A 21,089-nucleotide genomic window follows, 5' to 3' on the forward strand; every position below is an offset into this window, starting at 1 on the left:
CCATATAGACCTTATCACACGGACACACCCATGCAATACAAAAGTAGCCAGACAATTTGTCCTAGAGTGGGCATCATTATGTTCCAGTAGAATACCGTCTGCAAAAGCAGACAGGGCCGAGTTTAACCTGTGGATCACAGTTTGTCCTGCTCAGTGTGGTGGCAGACGTGCGGAATCGGTTATCTCTGTAGCCTCTGTGGCTGATGAGTGCGGGTACTGGGTAGGGACTCAGAAGATGTCTTAGGTGAGAAGCAAGTTGATATGCTCAAATAAGTGCTTAGTCTATCAAGGTGTGTACAGGGCGTCTCACATCGTTCCAGCACGATTGTCAATAGCCAGCCTTACTATATACTGTGTATGTGGAAACATGAGAACCTGCACCCTGGATGCCCAGAAAGAAAAGATCAAAGATGGGTTTACTATGTATCCTACTGTGCTAAGCTGTTCTCCTGTCTATGTAACCTCCGTCCTATGTTCCCAGGGACACAAACTCCCCTCCCCAGTGCAGTCAGACTATGAACTTTTCAAATAAATGTTCTGTGTTCATTCTGACTTATTATTCCTGATTCCCCTTAGGCTCCCAGGCCCAGTGCCTTGCAAGTATCTTTCAGGTACTTATCATGTGCAAGGCATGATGGGAGAATCACAGGCCCATCCTTAAGGAGCATGTACATCCCATGGAGTCTGTCCTTTGACCACACCTGGAATTAACTAACTCTCAAGCAGCTGGTACACCTATGAGGGAATTTTCCTGACTGGATCATTTGAGGTGGGAAAACCCACCCTGGATCTGGGCCCTGTCTCCTGGTAGCGGCCTATATTAAGGACTTGGGAGAAGAGGCTTCTGCTCTGGGTTACTTGCCCTCACTTCAGCTGGCAGACTTATTACTTCATTGGTATTAGAGTCTATTTCTTCAGGATTCCAATATATACCAGGGACTGGCTAAGATCCAGCTTCGTGGACTGAACTATTGGATTTCTTGGACTTTCCCTCTGGAGACAGTCACTATTTGCCTAGCTGAAATTTTATACATATACATACACATGCATATATATATGATTTATTAGAATAGTCATATATAATATATATTATATATGTGTGTGTATATATACATATAATATATATTCATTCAACCAATTGTGTTTCTCTAGAGAACCCTGACTAACATAGTTAGTCACTCATGCTCTCCTCATCTCCTCAAGGCTTTCCATGGAACCCTACACACCTGACTTCCTCTTCCCTTCATACTTATTCTTTTAATTGGCTAAAATTATATACATTTATGATATACAACATGATATTTCTAAATATGCAATATATTATGGAATGGGTAAATTATACACTTGCTACCTCACCTACGTATTCTCTTGTGTTGAGAACACTTAGCACATACCTTCTTAGCAATTTTCCATGCCCAACCCATCATTATTAACTGGAGTAACCATGCTGCTTTCTTTCCTCCTCCTCCTCCTCAGTCCTGCCCCAGTGGGTTCTCTTGGTCTGTGTGCAAATGTGGATATTTTCCTCCCAACACATCACACACACTACCAGAATCCAGCAGAAGCCTACTCTAATTTCTTCCAAGTCAGTGGTATCCAATAGAAATATAACATAAGCCACCTATGCAATTCCAAATTTACTAGCAACATAGTAACAACACAAAAAGAAACAGACACACTTAACATGGAGCTAGTGAAAAGGCTCAGTGAAATGCCATCAAGCCTGGGACACACATAGTAGGAGAGCAACGACTTCACACATTGTCCTCTGACCTCCACATGCACTCCCTGGTACAAAGGCACCCGACATATGCATATGTGCACACACAATAGATGAATGGATGTTGTAAGGAAAGGAATTAAATCTTAACTAATTTACTTCATCACTATGTTCAGCATGCTAGGCTACCCATGTGTAATCAATATTAAGGGTTATCAATGAGATAATTTCATTCTTCTCTCCATGCTCTCCCAGCGACCAGCATGTGTTTTTCACATTCAGCACGTTACAGCTGGTCAGACTGAATCTCAGTGCTCAGGAGCCGTGTGTGACTTACGGCTCTCGTTCTGTTGTAGCCCCACAGGCCGCAAGACGAACAGCCAGTGCATGCAGTGCTGAGCACCTTGCTCTGTCTTCAAATCAACTTATGAAAATGGGGTTGTCCTCATTTTCTTTTTAGGTGAGAAAACTGACATTTGAGCTTCTAACATACCCAATTGGGAAGTTACAAATTTCACATTGGTAACCCAAATGTGAGGCCAGGGCCTATTCTAAAATAGAATATCTCTAGAGACGGCTCAGTAGTCAGGAATGTTCATACTTACATTACTCTTCCTGAGGACCCAGGTTTGGTTCCCACCTACATAGCAGCTAGCTATTGTAACTCCAACACCAGAGGATCTTATGCCTTCTTCTGGACTCCGTGGGCACTGTATACACACGGTGCACAGACATACAAACAGGAAAAACATCCATATACACAAAAGTAAGTCCCTTAAGATTTTAAAAATAGAATGTCTGAGGAGCTGGGGAGATAGCCTGAGCAATAAAACCGTTGCTATGCACACATGAAGACCTAAGCTGAACTACTGATACCTTTGTTTTGTTTTGTTTTGTTTTGTTTTGTTTTTAAATGGGCGTGTAACACATGCTTGTAATCCTGGCACTGGGCATATAGAAATAGCATGATCCCTGAGCCCCAAATGACTTTGTCTCTGAAGGTGGGTGTCTGCTGAGGGATGACCTCCAAGGTTGACCTTCGGCTTCCACATGCACCTGTGCTCATTCTTGTGTGCGCACGCACGCGTGCGCGTGCGCACACACACACACACACACACACACACACACACACACAACCACACACATGTAACACCCCCCCACACACACACAGACACACACACTTAATACGTATCACACAAAATAAGAAAATATTTGCACTGGGAAGCTTTTGGGGAAGTACCCAAACTATTAGCGCCACAGTCTTCAGTGTTCCCAGCACCTAGACTCCTGCCTGGGCTCGGTCATGTGAATGAATGAATCTGGTCTCACGTTATGGGAGGCTTATCTGTCACCCTGGAGCCCCTGTTCCTGATTCCCACTGCACTGCGCTCTTTTGATGTCCCTTCTGCCAGGTAATCGAGCAACTACATGAAAGCATAGGCTCTCGCCACCCGAAGATTGATTTTTGAGGGAACGGATTTTAGCAGAGACCCTTCCCTGTGTCCCCAGCCTCGGGGGACGCCATCAATAGTACTCCTGGCTAATTTCTTTCTTTTTCCCCTTACCCTGGCTACCCAGCTGATGGGTAAACCCAGAAGCTAAGACAGGTTACAAGATGTGAAGCCAGGTCTCCAAGTGCAGCCCCACACACCAACAAAATTCACCCAACGTGGGTGGCCACCGCCTCCAGTTTCCACCTCCAGGTCAGGCTCTGTCGTGACGACTCAAGCTGTTTCCCTGGTAGGAGAGCAGCGTGACTCTCCAGGAGGGTCACACTGACCCACAGAGCCAGTGGCTGGCTGCTTGCCATGCCCGGATGCCTGGCATGAGAGCCCAGTTGCTGGGTCGCCCGCCCTCAGGTTTGTTCAGGGCCAGTCAGGCAGCATCCTCCCAGGGACCTCGAAGCAGCTACCTCCTGACAGGGTCACAGTAAATGTCATAGATTGCTGAAGTGTACAAGTAAAGATCATGCATCACGATGCTTGCAGACTGCCTGGATTATATGTCTGTGGATGCTGTTAAGACACAGACTTGGGATTCACTTGGTCTAGGATAGGCTCTAGCAATCCTTGTTTCTAACAAGGTGGTGGTCCTGCCACAACTGGTCCAGGCCCCATACCTTGGAAAGCAAGACTCTTTCTATCCCTGTCAGCATTTCCTTAAACGTGAAGTAAGTGGAGTAGGGGGATAATTCAAGTCCCAGTACAAGGCTCCTCTATGCCAAACTATACTTACTGCCTTCAGGACTCCTTGGCACTAACCACAGGCTACCTGCAGTAACTACCTCTTCTTCCAGTTAGATTGTTGGACGCAAGGATACATCCTATTTGGATCTCTCTTTGACCCCATCTAAGAGGCCTTGTAAGCTGTGGGATGTGCATTCTTTGCAGTAAGAACTCCTGAGAGTGTCTTCGTATCAGGTACTCCTGGGGTCAGAGGCACAGTGGGTCAAAATCCAAGTTGGAACCCAGTATCAGACCTGAAGAGAAAGATAAGGAGAGAGGTGGGAAATATCTAGTGCAGGAATCCAGATGTCCAGAGGTTTGTACTGAGGTATTCTGCACAAGAGTCCATAGGCTGACAGAGAAGTTTGCTGGCTCACCTCATTACATTATGCCTTGGCTAGTTTTTATGTCAAGTTGATACAAGCTAGAGTCATCTGAGGGGAGGGGACCTCAGCACAGAAGATGCCTCCCTAAGATCAGACTACAGGCAAGCCTGCAGGGTATTTTCTTAATTAGTGATTACTGTTAAGAAAGCCCAGTAAATTGTGGAAGGAACCAACCGTCTCCAGGCTGGAGGTCTTAGGTTCTGTAAGAAAGCATGTTGAGCAAAACATGAGAAATGAGTCAGTAAGCCCCACCCCTCCATGGCCCCAGCATCAGTGGGTGTCTTCGGGTTACCCCCCAGCTTGAGTTCCAGCCTTGGCTTCCTTCAGTGACTCAGGATATGTAAACCCTTCTTCTCCAACTTGCTCTGGATCTCAACAGTAGAAATCGGAACCAAGACACGCTATGTTCAAGACTTTCGAGAGAGGTGGTGTGATTGCCTTTCAAACGAGTCAGTCCCAGCCCTGGCGCCTCTAAGAGCTCTAACATTTGTTGAATAAACACACACACACACAAAGGTCAAAAAAGACAGGGCACTAATAACCAAACTCCAAGACTCCACACACTCCACAATGATATCACACTTCAAAAGTGGCCATGGCAAATCAGTTTTCCTTTTAATGCCAATGAATTGGGTTCTTTTCCAGGTAGTCACAGCCCAGTGCAAGCCCAAAGATGTGCACTGCCAAACAAGGCCACCCAGTAAAAAGTGTTAACCGTCAGCGTCAGCCTGAGCTTGTCTGATTACTTTCCCAGTGATTAAGAAATAGATACGATGAAAGGACAAGCCATACCCTTGGAGAAACAGAATTATCTCCACAGGAAAGTAAAGGAAAGCAGGAGAGATGGCTCAGTGATTGAGATCACTTACTGTTCTCCTAGAGGGCCTGAGTTCATTTCCCATAACCCACATCAGGCAGCTCACAACTGCCTGTAACTCCCACTCCAGGGGATCTGACGCCCTCTTCTGGCCTTCAAGGGCACCTGAACATCTGTGGCATTTGCTCACACAGACACACTCATATATATGGAACTTTTTTTTTTTTTAAAGTCATTAATGAAGCTTTTTAAAGAGAAGAAAGAAAGAAAGAAAGGAAGGAAGGAAAGAAGGAAGGAGAGGAGACCAGACCAGTCTAATTAAAGGGAGTATCAGACTAGACCACCAAATTAATGTATGGATGGTAAGCATAAGAAAGAAGTATTTAGCATCATATATAATCAGGGAAATGTAAATTAAGACAATGATACTACTACATGCCAGCTGCTGGCAAAAATGTGGGGAAATGATTCGGATGAAAAATGGTAGAGCTAACCTGGCGACAGTCTGGTGGTGCTTTGAAAAGGAAAACAGTTTACCATGGAGTCTTGCAACCAGACCTCTTAGTATATGCTCAAGTGATCTGAAAATTATGTCCGTATTAAAACCAACATATAGGCATTTAATGCAGTTTTGTTCATAGTTGCCCCAAACCAGAAGTAACCAAAGTATCTTTCATATCTTCCATATGATGCACTATTGATCAGTAATCCATAGAAATCAGATATCAAGCTACAAAATGGTATGAAGGGACCTCAATTAATATACAAAGAAGCCAGTTTAAGAAGGCTGCACACTGTACAGTTATACCTGCTTAACATTCTGGGACAGGCAAAGGTATGAGGTGGAGAGAAATTCAGGGGCTGTAGCATGTTTGGGGTAAGGGAAGGAGGGAATGTGGGTGTGTGCTGGGCGTTTTTAGAGCTAATGGTTTCACTTCTGTATGATGCTGTAAAGGCATGTTACACACATGCCTTTGTAGATCTGTCTCGACCCATAGAACTGAACAGCACAGAAAATGAATCCTAATTTAGCTTTACTTAGTTCATGATAACATATTAATACTGATTTGCCAGTTTTAACAAATGCAACATGCTAATATCAGGGAACTGTATCAACAAAGGCAGGAACATGCTTACTAGACAGTTGTGATGGTTTGCATATGCTTGGCTCAGGGAGTGGCACTATTAGGAGGTGTGGTCTTGTTGGAGTAGGTGTGTCCCTGTGAGAGTGGGCAATGAGACCCTCCTCCTAACCACGTTGAACCAGTCTTCTCCTAGCAGCCTTCAGATGAAGATGTAGAACTTTCAACTCCTCCTGCACCATGACTGCCTGGATGCTGCCATGTTCCTGCCTTGATGATAATGGACTGAACCTCTGAACCTGTAAGCCAGCCCCAACTAAATGTTGTCCTTACAAGAGCTGCCTTGGTCATGGTGTCTGTTCACAGCAGTAAAATCCTAAGACAACAACTTTTCAATATTTCCAAATCTTTTATAAAAAAATAAACCCCATTAATTTTTAAAATATATGCTACTAAATCAGTCAAGGGAATGCATATTCAGTCATGTTTCTCCTAGGTACAGAGATGACCTTGGACATTTGTCACTGGTGTCTCTTCCACCCAGCTGTCCCCAGCACCACACAGGATTGTTGAGAACTGTCCTCCCTGTTTGATGGGTCAGTGAGGAACACTACCCTCCAATGGAAAGTACACTCATAAGACCATCCCAGGGCCTTGCCTTGTTCTTACTGACTTTGGGAAGCAGTTGAGCTAAACGTGGCAGGCAGAAGTGTGTCTGGGAGGGGTTGCTTATTAAGTCTGCTGATTGTGACCCAGGTCCAAAGAAGTGTACCGTCAAGGTTAGATGGTACATTAATAAAACCCACTGTGGCATGAAGCATCAAAGTGGTTCATAGCCTGTGAGTCGGGTGAAGTGAGAAAGGAAACATGGCTCTTCCTCCTGTCCCCAGACACGGGACTAGGTTAGAGAGTCTTGTTCCGAGCCTCTTTTCCATACCTCCCATTATTGAAACGATCAGGATCTTATATCTGATGTATAAATTCAGTGCGACAGTGTGTATTTTTCCTTGACAAGCTGCTATTGAATTGACTGTGTACGGTATTTTGATGGCTTCTCAGAGGCAAGGAAATGTGGTGTTTAACAGTAACAATTCTCCCAGTTTTGTGACTGTCACACACCAGGATTAAGAGACATGAAATGAGAGAGACTGGGGTGGGCTAGTCACTTGTCATTTACTTGTTACAAAACAGCTCTGACTAGCATATCTCAGCTTCTTAACTGCCTGGAGTAAACTGAGGCCTGCGGGTGCTTCTGAAATTAGAGACCCTTACTGAGGGTTTTAAGAAATCAGTGGAAGGGGTCATCAGGTCACCATCTCTTAGAGGGCCAGGCACCTTGGACTGATGAAGGAAATTCATCTCCTGGTTCCCTTGTCAGAACTGCCAGCATAGCCCAGGAATCTGCGTTGTCCATAGAAGTCGGCAGGCAATGAGCACACAGCCTCTCCCACCATTATCTTCTCCTGCCTCAGGCTTTCCATTCTGATGAATACGGGTATTGCCTTGGACTGTTCTGCACCACAGTGCCCATCTTGAGCTTGCCCTTTCCCTACTCCCTGCTGATGCCTGTTGTCTGAGGAACCCTAACCAGTAATATAGTCATCCTCAGTCTAGATACCATGGCTTGGTTCTCTCTGGTTCCCTCCTTCTGGGAAGAAATGATCTTTTGAAGGAAATGAGATCCAGCATCCCATGAGATCTATAGCTAGCATCACCAGGTTACTGCTGGCCGAGTTCGAAGTGTACCTGATTCTTCAAAGGGAGATGCTGGTAGGCAGCACTTCCCCAAGTCCTGATTGAAACTGGACACAGCCTGGTGCCAAGGAACACTATGCCACTGGTGTGAAAATAAGATAGTAGTAAAATTTGGGCCTTGTCATCATGATACAAGAATCTGTAGGTTTGGGGCTGGAGAGATGGCTCAGAGGTTAAGAGCACTGACCGCTCTTCCAGAGGTCCTGAGTTCCATTCCCAGCAACCACATGGTGGCTCACAACCATCTGTAATGGGATCTGATGCCCTCTTCTGGTGTGTCTGAAGACAGCTGCAGTGTACTCATATACATAAAATAAATAAGTAAATCTTAAAAAAAAAAAAAAAAAAAAAAAAGAGTATCTGGTTTTGAGAGGAGACTGGCTTCTCTGGGAGTGCACTGATAAGCCCGACAGTGGGGGAGGGGTGGAATCTGGGAAGCTCAGACGCCACCTTCTAGGAATTTCTAGCAATATTTTGACAATTTTTTGAGCAATGACTTACATATTGGTGTGCTGCTTACTAAAAGAAAATAGCTCTTCCTAAAAATTTTCCCTGTTTAATTTGAAATCTGTTGGATCCGACCTGCTATGTTTCTACCCACCCTATCGGCTTTAGGTTCCTCTGTGTGTGGAGGGGAAGGACACTCGTCAAGGCCTATGGATTGGCTGTGGGTTTTTTGGTTTATTTAGTCTAAGGAGTATTTATGGAAGAAATTAGAATCCTCAGCAGATGTTGAGACCATCCATGAACACACTTGATGGGGTGGTTCTTAAGCCAACTGAGGATTCTTTTGTTGTAAGGACATCTGGGGCTACTTTGGACTTTTATCATTATCTTCTTCTTTTCTTATTGTCACTCCGGGTGCTCCATGGGGAAGGGGCACAATTAAACACAATTTTGACCCTACTGAGTCGACAGCCTTCTTTGACAGCTCATAGTTGTTTACGAGGTCTTCCCTCCAAGGAGAACTCCCTTACTTTGCTATGGAATGTGAATGATTACAGCTTTTTAAAAGCAATTGTAGTTAACTATTAAAGTTTTAAATATATACCCTTTATCCCCGAAATAACCACTGATGGGAATCCATCTCACAGAAGCAAAAGAATCAGCACATAATAAAATATATCCAAGCATTTTTCACAGTGGCTCCCCACAGAATCCAAAAATAAACTAAGCCTGAGCAGGGAAATTGTTAACTAACTGGTGGGCATCCACACCAGGATGCAATCATTCATAAAAATAATCAGTTAGAGTCTTCCAGCTTGACTTGGGAGAAGGAGTTTCTACAAGCTAAATCCAACTATACATGAATTATATGTTTTTTGTAATAAAAAACAAAATATTTCTATATAGTTTAGTGAGCACAAAGAAAATGATGTACATTTTGTTGACATTGGGAGTTGCTTACATATATGCATATATGTATCAAGACAAAATAAGATTACCATAGGTAACAGAGAAATAACAGACACCACTAAAACATGAGATGGTGAGAGTTCATTTATATAAGGTTTTTTAATATGCATGCACATTTATGAATTAAGAAAATAGAAATTGTAAATTACCCAATTTCTGGAAAGGATGTGTAGTGATTAAGAGTGGATTAGTTTTATTCTGTTAAAGAAAAACCCACCAAAATTAGTCTGTATGTAAGTTTTACATCTGAGCTCCTAACATACTTCACTGATCACCGTGGAAAGCAAAAGGCTGCTTTGGCGATGTGCATAGCTGGTGTTGCTGCTCAAGATTTGCTTGGTCAGGGGTTGGGGAGGGCTGGAGGGACAGGGCATGCTTTACTACCCTGTGCTCATTATTGGTAATTCCCCAGCCAGTGCAATATGCGTTCCCTACTATCCCTGCAGAACTCTGGAGAGAAAATCACTTCTACTTGGAACCGGTAGAAGTTTGCTGATGGCATCCTTTCCTGCTCAGGCTGTCCAGGGTATCTATCCTCTGTTGCAGCAAGTCGCACGGGACTCTCAATTTAGGGAATTTATGGAAACTGAAAGTAGGGAGAGGGAAATGATATTGAGGGGGAGGAAGGAATTATGATTATGGTCCACCTAAGTTTCATCTCTGTATACCTGACTTGTTTTGGACAATTGGATTTGGTTTTGTGTGACCTACACTTCATGAGATAGATCGGTAGTGACGGATAGAAGGCATCGGTGCACAAACGAGAGACAGAGGGATCCACAGTAGACCCCATGCGCCTAAAAGGAAAGCCATTATGGGTCTGCTCTTGCTGAGTAAATCTGTAGCTAAAATTTTGCAGTAGACTGGAGAGTGGAGGAGGATGCCTGGGCGAGTGATTGATTTTCTTCATTTTAGCTCCTTGCTAATGGAGCAAGGAATTAGCAGGTCAAGGCGACAACAAAGTTGACCTTAAGCTGCCCGAGCATAAAACCTCCTCATCCAGTGGGGGTTGGGGGGTAGGAAGGGATAGCTGCCTTTTGAGAGCAAGAACATCATGTCCACAAAGGGCACTGGAGTGTAGTGGCTTCTCCCTGCAACCAGATTCTACAGAAGGCTCTGTGGTCTAAACTGCATCTTCCATGCATGCAGTGCTATATCCAAATAAGAGAGAGAGTCTGTATGGCATGTGTTTGTTTTTGTTGTTGACAACGTGGCTTTGTAATTTTTTTTTTTTAACCATCCATCCACCAATTAGCCAGTCTTGTTTGAAGTTCCAGATGTGGCACATCTTTGTTACCCAGACAACAGCCCTTCCTTTCTTGTTAAGAGAACTGAGATGATTTGATAAAACAACAAGCTCACTCCAAGCGGATGAATCCCAGCTGATCCAGGCTCTCCTCGAACTCCCCGCTGCTTTCCCAGTCCTCTTTGTAGCTGTGAGACCCAGTGCTAAGAAGACACAAGAAGATGTTTGCTGACAAGTTTAGAGAGATATGCCTACCACAGCTCCTCTCCATGTAGAGGCAGCCTTTAACTTTTGTATTTTGGAGCTGGTAGGAAAATGTGCAAACCGGGGCTGAATTAGACGTTCTTCACCACAGGCAGCGAGTCTGAGGGATGCATTATGTGCAGGGTGAAGGAGTGTGTGGATGGCAAGAGTGTGGTTCTTAGTAGGCTGAAAAAAACTAGTGAGATACTGGTACAGAAGAAACTGTAGAAGACACAAGTGACTGGAAAAGTATCCCATGTTCCTGGATTAAAAGATCCATTTAAAATATCCATACTACTCAAACCATGTGTGTAAATAATTCAATATAGGCACCAACAAAATTCCGTTGTCATTTTTCACAGAACTAGAAAAAAATCTAAAATTCACATGGAACCTCAAATAGCCAAAGAATATTAAAAGGGAAAAGTTCAGAGGCATCCTACTTTCTGATTATTATGTTGCAAATCTATAGTAATCAAAATAGTATGGTACTCACATAAATATAGACACAGAAAATCAGTGGTGCAGAATGGAGAGCCCAGACGCCAACCATGCACAGAGGACTGGAGAGATGGTTGAGTGAGCAATGTGCTTGACTCGCAAGCACAGTGAACCAAGTTGGGATCCCTAGCACTAATGCTAACTCAGGTCGAGGGGCGCAGTGTACTCCTGTAGTCCGAGCACTGGGGGGCAGGAACAGGACAGTCTAGTTGAATGGTGAATTCCCCGGGAATTCCAGGTTTAGTGAGAGGTCCTATCTCTAAGATGGAGCCAGGCTCTCTGGTACAAGCCTTCAATCCCAGCACTAGGGAGGCAAAGGCAGGTGTGCCTCTCTGAGGCCAGTCTGATCTACAGAGTGAGTTCTAGGACAGTGAGCGCTACAAAGAAATCATGTCTTGAAAAAAACCCAACCCAACCACCCCCCAAAAAAACAACCCAATTAAAATGGGCAAAGGAGGGTGCTGGAGAGATGGCTTAATAGGGTGCTTGTTGCTCTTGCAGAAGACCTGGGTTCAATTCCCAGCACTGAAGCTTGCAGCTCTCTGTAACTCCAGTTCCAGTGGATCCAATGTCCTCTTTTGATCTCTTTAGGTACCAGGCATGAAGGTGGTACATAGACATATATGTAAGCAGAAATATTCATATACTAAATAAAATTTTTAATCTAAAATAATAATACAATGTACATAGGTATAGAATAGACTCTGCTCCAAAGATGAGGTATAGAAGGGCATAGGTATGTAAAAAAGATGTTCAATGTAGCCAGTCATCATTAACATACAAAACCATGGGACATCACCACTCAGCTTTTAACATGACCTCATTAGAAGTCACAAGATCTGTAGAAGAGGAAACCCTGAACACTGAGGGGATATACATGAATACAGCCAAGTTGACAAACAATGTAAATGTTCCAAAATTTTAAAATTAAGCAATCCTACTTTTGGATATAGACCCAAAAGTAATTCAGCCAGTATCTCAATGTAAGGTCTGCAGTCTATGCATTATTCACAGTGGCCATAGGAACACAGAATCAACCTCAGTCTTGGGGTTAGTCAGTTTTCTTTTACTATAAAAACACCTGCTATCATCAATGATCAAAGAGAAAGGGCTGATTTGGCTCACAGTTTTAGAGGTGTCAGCTCCTGATCATGCAGCCTCGTCAGTGTGAGGCCCCTGCTAGAGGTGCCGGATGGTACCACTGCTTGCTTCATGGCCTATACATCAAAGGGAAAAAGAAAGGGCCAAGATCCCACAACCCACCTTGAGGGTTCGATCTCCCCAGGGATCTAACCTTAGTCCCTACACTCTTAAAGGTTGCATGACATCCTGGTGAGCATGCTTTTAACATGAGGGCCTTTAGAAGTCACTTAAGATCCAAACTACAGGGGCTGGAGAGTTGGCTCAGTGTTTGAGAACACTTAGTTCTCTTGTAGAGAACTAAGGGTTTCATTCCCAGGATCCACCCAGTGGTTCAAGACCATCCATAACTCCAGTTCCAGGGTCTCCATCACCCTCTCCTGACCACCACAGGCACCAGGTGTGTGCATTTGTGGTGCGCATACATATATGTGGGCAAACACTCTTATATTATATATTAATTAAACCTAGTCCAAATTATAGCAGACTTCCATTGACAGATGAATTGATAAAAGAAAATTCACATACACAGCAATATTATTTAACCCTAAAAAGAAAGAAATCTGCCATCTCAACAAGGTGAATGAATCATGAAAAAATTGTGTGGAGTGAAATAAACCAGACATAGGAATTCAGTACTAAATAACATCACTTATATCAGAACCAATATAAAAAGTTGAGTTCATGGAAACCAACGCCTGAATAGTGGATATCAGGGACTGAGAGATGTGTGGGGGAAAGGGAGACGTCAGCCAAGCAACAACAAAACCTTAATTGTAAGATAATGACTATTAGAAACCAAATATATAGAATGAGAACTGATAATAAGAACATGTTGTTTACTTGAAATGTACTGAGATCACAAGTGTTCTCATCACCACCAAAATAATAGTAAAGATAATTATTCCAGGGGACAGACAATAATTAGCTTGGCCCTGACACCCATTTCATGATGTATATATAAATCATCATATCTTGCTTTTGGGTTTGAGATGAAGTCTCAGTGAACTGGCCAAAGCTCGACTTGAGCACCAAAGTTTAGGTGATCCTCCTGATTCACCCCCTCGAGGACCCGAGACTACAGCCATAATACCCATCTCAGAACCTTTTACTCTACATCCTAAATACGTTGTCTTCCCAAAGCGCAGGTCCTCGGTGGTATTACCATGTCATCTCCCTACAAGAAGGACACAGACCGCTTTCACCGCCCTAGCTGCTTGCCAACAGCATCCCTGGCACTGTTCTGTCTGTACAGCCTGGCCGGAGCATGTTCAGCTGGTAATCCCACCCAAGGAGCGAGCGTGGCAGACAGCTCGCTTCACCTGCCAGAGATCGAAGTGTGTGCTTGCCCTTCATCCGTCTCCCCTGCCAGACCGGAGTGTGGAGTGTGTGGGCGGGTCTGTTCCCAACCGACGCGCAAACTTTCAGACCCTCACCTTCACAGCAGTGCCAAATTAGAGAGCTCATCAGTGAACCCAGCAACCTGGGCCCCGTGAGCTCCCGAGTCAATGTGGTACTGGAATAGTTTTGAGAGCCCCGGACCTAGAGTGTCAGGAACACATGGGACATTTAACAGACTTCTCTTCTTCCACCTGTGAGTTCGAGTTGACATTTTCACAGAGTAGTCTATGAATTTAGATTTCCCGATGGGTCAGAGTGAAACTAGACAAAGAAACCAATGAAACTGGTATGAACACAGCCATGGGCTATCACTTGACATAAGGATGGAGAATGAGCTCAGGGATCTCTGGGGACAGGAGAACTAAATTAAGCCGGTTTTTTTTTTCCCACTTGTTAGTTAAGAAGCTAGTTGGTCTTAGAAGCCCTTTTAAGCCCCAGATCCCAAGGACAGCTGATTTGCTGCAACAGTCACACACGGTATCATTAAATCACACGTGGTCAACAGGTATAGAGCCTAGAACTCTACTGCGATCTATGTGGCAGCTTCTACCCACTCGAGCCAGACACTGCGCTTCTCTCTCCTACTTTTACCAGGTTTATGAGGCAGCAGGTTTGCACTTCAGATGTTCATTTATAGAGTGCCAGACTACACCTGCTTCGTGCTAGGCTTGCGCTTTGGGGGTGGTTTTGTTTGGAAAATATTATTTTTAAGTAACAGCCAGGCTGCGTGTTCCTGTCATCTTAAAGCATTTTGTCCTCTAAAATATGCTGCTTGCTAAGGACCAGAAGTTCCAGCCGCAGTGGCTAGTTACTGTCCATCTAATATGACTCCACCCTCTTCCTGGCCTTAACGTTTGCTGCTGTGCTAAGAGGCAGACATCCCTTAAAGCTGCAGCTCATCTCTTCTCCAAGAAACTGCTACCACCTGTCAGGGACTCAGCTTCCCACCCAGCCCCTCCATGAGACTTCTAAATACAGCAAACACCATATCAATCATTTTGAAAGATGGTGAGAGACAAAGTTATTGTTCTGAAACCTAATTTAAAAAATGTATTTTTTTCTCTATGTTAACTATCTTAGTCTGGCTAAACCATTGATAGGGAAAAGCTTGTACTCATAGAAGCTGTTTGATAAATACTGACAAACTCACCATTTTGTCAACCTACTAAATGCATGAATGAATGGATCTAGTAAACCATCAATGGCTGTTGATATCATGAGAAGAGAGCTAACAAGGTAACATTGATTACAGGCTATGATACTACCGATAGAGTCTTGTAAAAAATGAGCTTGAATGTAGTTAAAGTCTATAAGCAATTAAAATTTACAGGAAGTATATGAGACAGAGGAATGTAATGATTAATTATATCTATTGAAGAGATACAATAACCGCAACCCAAGATTATAGGACAAATGACCAGTTTTTATCAATACTGGTCACAGGAAAAGGATGGTTGCAGGGGAGCTTGGAGATAAAGTAGGGTCTGGCTTGGCTCCTGTTTGAGGTTTTGCGCTTTTTTGTTGTTGTTGTTGTTCTATGACTGTGACAAAGACAAAAACAACTTGGGAAGGAAAGAGTTTACTTTACCTTGTCAATGACAGTTCATCAGCAAGGGGAGCCAGGCAGGAACACAAGGCAGGAACTGAAGGTGGGCGCTAAAGCCGAGACCGTGGGGAGATGCTGTTTCCCATGCTTGTTTTCCACAGCTCAGTTTGCTTGCTTATATAACCCAGGTCCACCTGCCCAGGGTCGCACCACCCACAGTAGGCTGGGCCCTCCCACATCGATCACCAATCAAGAAGATGCCCCACAGACTTGCCTATGGACCAGTTTGATCGAGGCATTCTCTCAAATAAGGTCTCCTTTTCCCAGATGACCACAACTTGTATCAAGTTGACAGACAAACAAAAACAAAGAAAACCATATCCAACCAACACAGCTCCTTGTTGAAAAAGCCTTTAAGACATTACAGGGCTGGCAAAGAAATGCTTAATGTTAAGAAGGTATTGATGTGGGATTGACAGTACCTTTTGTGGTAGGCTTTTTTAATATTTTAATTTCAATTTATTATTATTTATTATTATTATCAACAGCTATAGCATGACTATAGAGACGGGGGCATCACTATGTCATCCTAGTATCCATGGGCTGGGATCACAGATGGGAGTGGCTGCACTTGGCTTCCTATGATATTTTTGTTCCTAGGATGGAAATTTAGTGTTTTCCTTCCATTTTGGCATTATCTATGTGCATCTTCTCTATCTTTTTTTTTTCTTGATAAGGTGGTATGCTTTTTTAAAAAGAGGTTTGTGAGCCTTAGCCATTAGTGAACTGAAAAATGAGTGGCAGGGAGGGACTTACCTGGGAGAGGGAGGAAGGAGGGAGAAGGAAGGAAGAAAAAGGAGGGGAACGGAAGGAGGAAGGAGGAGGGAGAACAAAGGAGGAGGGAGAAGTAACATTAAAAATGTTTGAAAAAGCCAGAGGGGATTATATCATTTTATGGATACTTAAAATCACACAGAGAGAGAGAGAGAGAGAGAGAGAGAGAGAGAGAGAGAAAGAGAGAGAAAGAGAGAGAAATATTTTACAGATATTACACCAATTATAGTGACATGATTTCTTCCCAAAAAGAATCTGGAGACTATTTAACAAGCACTCCAGTGGCTAGCGTGGAAACCCTCCTTTGAATTTTTGCTCAGGGAAGTCCAAGAGATTCCCAAGACAATATAGTCTGCTGCTGTGGCCCTTCAGAAAAAGAAGGTAAGATCCTCTTACTGAAGACACATTTTGGACACTGGATCTAGAAGAATCAATCTGGGGCTGACCTTGAGGCCTCCTCCCTGCTCTTACAGTTTCAGGAGGAGCAGAGTAAGCTGCCAATGGAGAGAAGTAATTAATAATAGTCAGACCTAACTGTAACACAGTGAACCACGATAGCCAGGATGGCAAGATATACTGACAGGCACAGTAGTGGCATTCACAACACGGAGGTAAACAGGAGTCAGCTAAATTGTACTTAACAGCCTGATCAACATGAAGGAATTCATGCCAGGGACTGTAAATTCATCCAATTCCCTGTGTCAGGTAAAGCCATATAACCTAGAGAGACCCCACTCCCGCCAGCTTCCAAACCCTGTGTCATCTCTAACTGTGATCTAAAGCTTATCCTTACACCCACAGATAGCATAGCTCCCACCCCTTATCAAAGACACTGCTTCTTTTTGCAGCAGAGACAATTACAAAAAGCCACTACTGGTCAAAATGCAGACATCAACTGCCTGCGGGGTTGATGTGCCTTTGCCTTCAGCACACACCCACACTTAAGACTCTAGGGGAGATCACAGAAGAGGGGTAGAAAGATCAAAAGAACCAGATAGCTAAGACGGTTGCTATGAGAGTCTCTTAAAAAGCAGAAGACATGAAGAAGACTGAAAAGGAGAGAGGCAGAGGAATTTAACTGTGGTAATTGGAGTGAGAATGACCTCCCTCCATAGACTCATATGTCTGAATACTTGGTTCTCAACAGGTGAAATTGTTTAGGAAGGATTAGGAGGTGTGGCCTTGCTGGAGGAGGCTGTCACTGGAGGCCCACACCATCTCTAGTTATCTCTCCCTCTCTGCCTCATGCTTGTGGACCAGATGTAAGGTCTTGGTTATTGCTCCAACACCATGTCTGCCTACGGCTACTCTGCTCTCCACCGTGATGGTCATAGACTCTAACCCTCTGCAACTATAAGCCCCCAGGGAACTCTTAAAATGTAAGTTGCCTTTGTCGTGGTGTCTTACCGCGGCAAAAGAAAAGTAAGTTAATGATCAAAATACATTGTGTGAACTTCTCTAAGAATAAAAAGATTGTATACTAATAAATAAAGGAGCCTTTTGTTTCTTAGCACTCAATGTTTTTCAGTTCGATAAGATGATATCAAGGATCTATTATGATTTATTTCAAAATAATCATGAGGGGCAGGGCATGGACAAGTGTATAGAAGAAACAAGATGCTGATAATTGCTAAGTGGTGAGGTTGGGTGGTGAGGAGGTAACGGTCCATCACTCAGTTCCCTACAGTGTTGTATCTGTTTGAAAATTTTTCTTCTGAAAAGTGAAATTAAAATTCTTTACCATTTTAATTTCTTCCTTTTTGCCCCTTTAATATGTGCTGTAATATGTTGTTCTAACAGCGTGTGTTTCTTATTTCTAATTAGAGAATCGTCAGATTTTATTCTTTAGTTAGTGGGTAGAAAGCTTGGGGTTGTCTATATTCTAAGTTGCCTGCCCAGCTGGACTGGGAGGTGTGTGCTGAAGAGGGACTCCCTGAGGAGTCCTTCACGGGCTGTTAACCCTGGATAGTGTTGCAGGTGCTCATCTGGGAATGCCAGTTTACCAAGACCCCATCTTGGGAAGATGTGTTGCTCACCTCACTCCCCGCTGTGGGGATCCCCCAGGCCTCTCAGTGCCAGGAAGACATTGCGAGAATGCTTATGAAGAGAACGGGAAGTTGGGACTGATTAAATGTGCATGGTGAGGTAGCGAATTTTATAATACCTTCTGCATAATTTAACATATAGCCCCCAAAATACTGTTAGGAAGTGTCCTCTGTTTAATGTTTAGAACTTTCTACTAAGGTCAACTGAGGTGAGGTAAAACCCTTACCTTAGAGAGAGATGTCCACTTGCCTAGTCCAAATTGTGTCTGAACCCGTTGTTCTCCCTGCTAACCTCTGGTGTCGAATGACTGCTGTATTGCGCTCCAGCTCCGCACGCACATTTCTAGAGTGCGCTCATCTCCTTTCCGGTCACTCAGAATCTAGCCCTTCCCCGGGTTCCTGCCACACCATCAGACTGAGCTCCTTGTTGATCGGCAGGTCTGTGTTCCCCATCCTGAGAGTCCTTCCCTTCTGTGTGGTGTACCCGATGTCTCCCTTTGTCTCTCTAGCTGAGCCTCCTCTCTGAGCAGCTTCGGGTCAGGAGAACGAGGTTTTTATCCTGTGAGCAATTCTTGTAGGAACAGCAGTTTGTAGCACGGTGCAGCCTTGTACAACCTCCATCGTAGCTTGTCTGAAAACACCCAGAAACAGAGTCTCTGTCTGCCTGTGTCCTCTCTGCAGGCTGTACCTGCGCACAGAGGACTCCTCTGTGGCATTGTCACATTGGATAGTAGAAAAGTTCACACTGTTCATCTAAGCTGATTTTGGGGAGAAAGAGTTGATTTTTAGGTCTCCAAATAATTTTAGGAATGTGATCAGGTTCAACAGATTCCACCACCTTAATTTATAAAAGTTTCTAATCACAAATATAAAAGGCATCACTTACATAATTTGCTTCTGTTCCGAGCATCTCCCGTGTCTCCATCAGGAAATTTTGGTGCTACTCTTGTTTGTAGATGGGGAGACAGAGCAGAGTGGGTAAGAGGGAGAGAGGTTATGACCCTCAATAAACTGGCCATAGGGCTAGTTCCCCTAAGCTGCTGTCTGCTGGCTCTCTCATTGAAGACTCAATTGGGAGGAAAATAGAGACAGAATTACAAATCATGCTGAGAGTGGGGCCCCCTCCGCTTAGTGGGAATAACATGGGTAAATGAAGAAGCCTGGAGGGCTGGGGAGAGAGAAGCATGGCCCCTATAACTACCACTCCATGGCATTACCGGAAAGATCCATTCAGCAGTGCCGTCAAGAACAGCACTATATGGGAGGCAGTGCTAAGCACTCCGTTTTTAGAGGAGATTAGGAGGAATTCAGTTTGGCATCTGAAGGTAATAAATCCCCATTTATCATTTCAGGGCACTCTGTTTTCATGAATCTTGTAAAAGCCCCACTTGGAAATGCTAAGATCAGACGTAAGGACAGCTGAGCCCCACTAGACCACGCAAAGCCATGGCTTTGGTTACATCTTTCAACATGACCAATCCACAGTAAGTACCATCAGGACCTGCTCTCCAGACCCAGAACATTGCCGTGGGTCTCTCACAAGATGAAGGCCTGCTACTTCAGACACACGAGGAAATGTAGAAATCACGAGAAGGTTTCTAGAAGCAGGCTTTATGAAACTGGGCAGGAGCCTCCTAAAAGAGAGTTGCTTTCGGTTCCCAAAACCCAAGCTGCCATATGGACAAAGCACTTGATCCTAACATGTGGTGTCAGTGTGGTAAGTAGTCAGGTGGCAATTTATTTTCTGTCTGGCAACTCACTGGTAAATAATACTGAGGTAAAAAACACACTCCTTCCATTACACTATGCTGTCCCAGCCTCTGTCGCTGTGTGTCTGGCTCCTGCGTCATCAGAAGCATGCTGGCTCATGGATGGCTGTGTTCCCTGTGCCACTGTCGTGCTCTGGGACAACCCTCCTCAGCACGGCACGACACAGAGATCTCACAGCTGGGCCTTCGTCCAGATGGATCTGCTGATCTTCCCTGGGATCAGCCTTCACTGTTGGGCCTTGTTGTAGAGCTGCTGGCAGAACTAGGGGAGCATGGACTCCAGTCAGTGTGTCTCTATTCATCCAACCGACTAGGATGGTCGCTCTCTACTGCTGATGTTGGTGGGATAAGAGCCAGACAGAAAGTACAGATGTCTCTCATGCATCTGCTGGTAGCATTCCTATTGTCGTCCCATTGACCAAAACCAAGTCACGTGGCTGAACACACAATCAAGTGATTGAAAAAGATCTCTTTCTCTCTCTCTCTCTCTCTCTCTCTCTCTCTCTCACACACACACACACACACACACACACACACACTTCCTTTTGACCAAAGAAACTGCAATGCCACGTGACAAACTGGCTAATAAGGGTGGTGTTTACCCCTTCAAGGAAGTTGAATAGAGCCACTAATGCACGTTCCCTGTAGTGTTCTTCACAGGCAAGACCAAAGTGTACATTCAATAATGAGGCTGTGAGCCCTAAGAGTTTCATTGCCACCAAAGGAAGCTTTTAGTCTCTGCTGACATGACCATGTGGCCAGAGATGGAGCTGAGCCACTGTCAAAAGCAGACTAGAGGGCAGAGATGTGAGGAGGGCAGAGATGTGAGGAGGGCAGATGTAACTTGCCCCACACCCTTTAGAATTGTTCCCTGTTAGTTTCAGAAACATAACTCCTGCCTCCTTAGAGCAGCTCATTGATTAGAAAGTTGATTAGAAGGTTTGTTCAATTAAAAAAAAAAAA

The 21,089-nt window shown here is 44.1% G+C and overlaps 1 protein-coding gene across 2 annotated transcripts in view; it reads left to right on the top strand.

Moving 5' to 3' along the window:
• Window positions 1–21,089, top strand: part of Tmem266 (transmembrane protein 266) — a 112,564-nt gene that overhangs the window by 32,839 nt on the left and 58,636 nt on the right. For both annotated transcript variants that reach the window (XM_021207891.2, XM_029543804.1), the window contains exon 2: window positions 19,710–19,841. In XM_021207891.2, the coding sequence (XP_021063550.1) occupies window positions 19,804–19,841 (38 nt within the window). In that variant the 5' untranslated portion in view covers window positions 19,710–19,803. The remainder of the gene's footprint in view (window positions 1–19,709; window positions 19,842–21,089) is intronic.

The sequence above is a fragment of the Mus pahari genome, chromosome 10, assembly GCF_900095145.1.
Source record: "Mus pahari chromosome 10, PAHARI_EIJ_v1.1, whole genome shotgun sequence".
Lineage (NCBI taxonomy): Eukaryota > Metazoa > Chordata > Mammalia > Rodentia > Muridae > Mus > Mus pahari.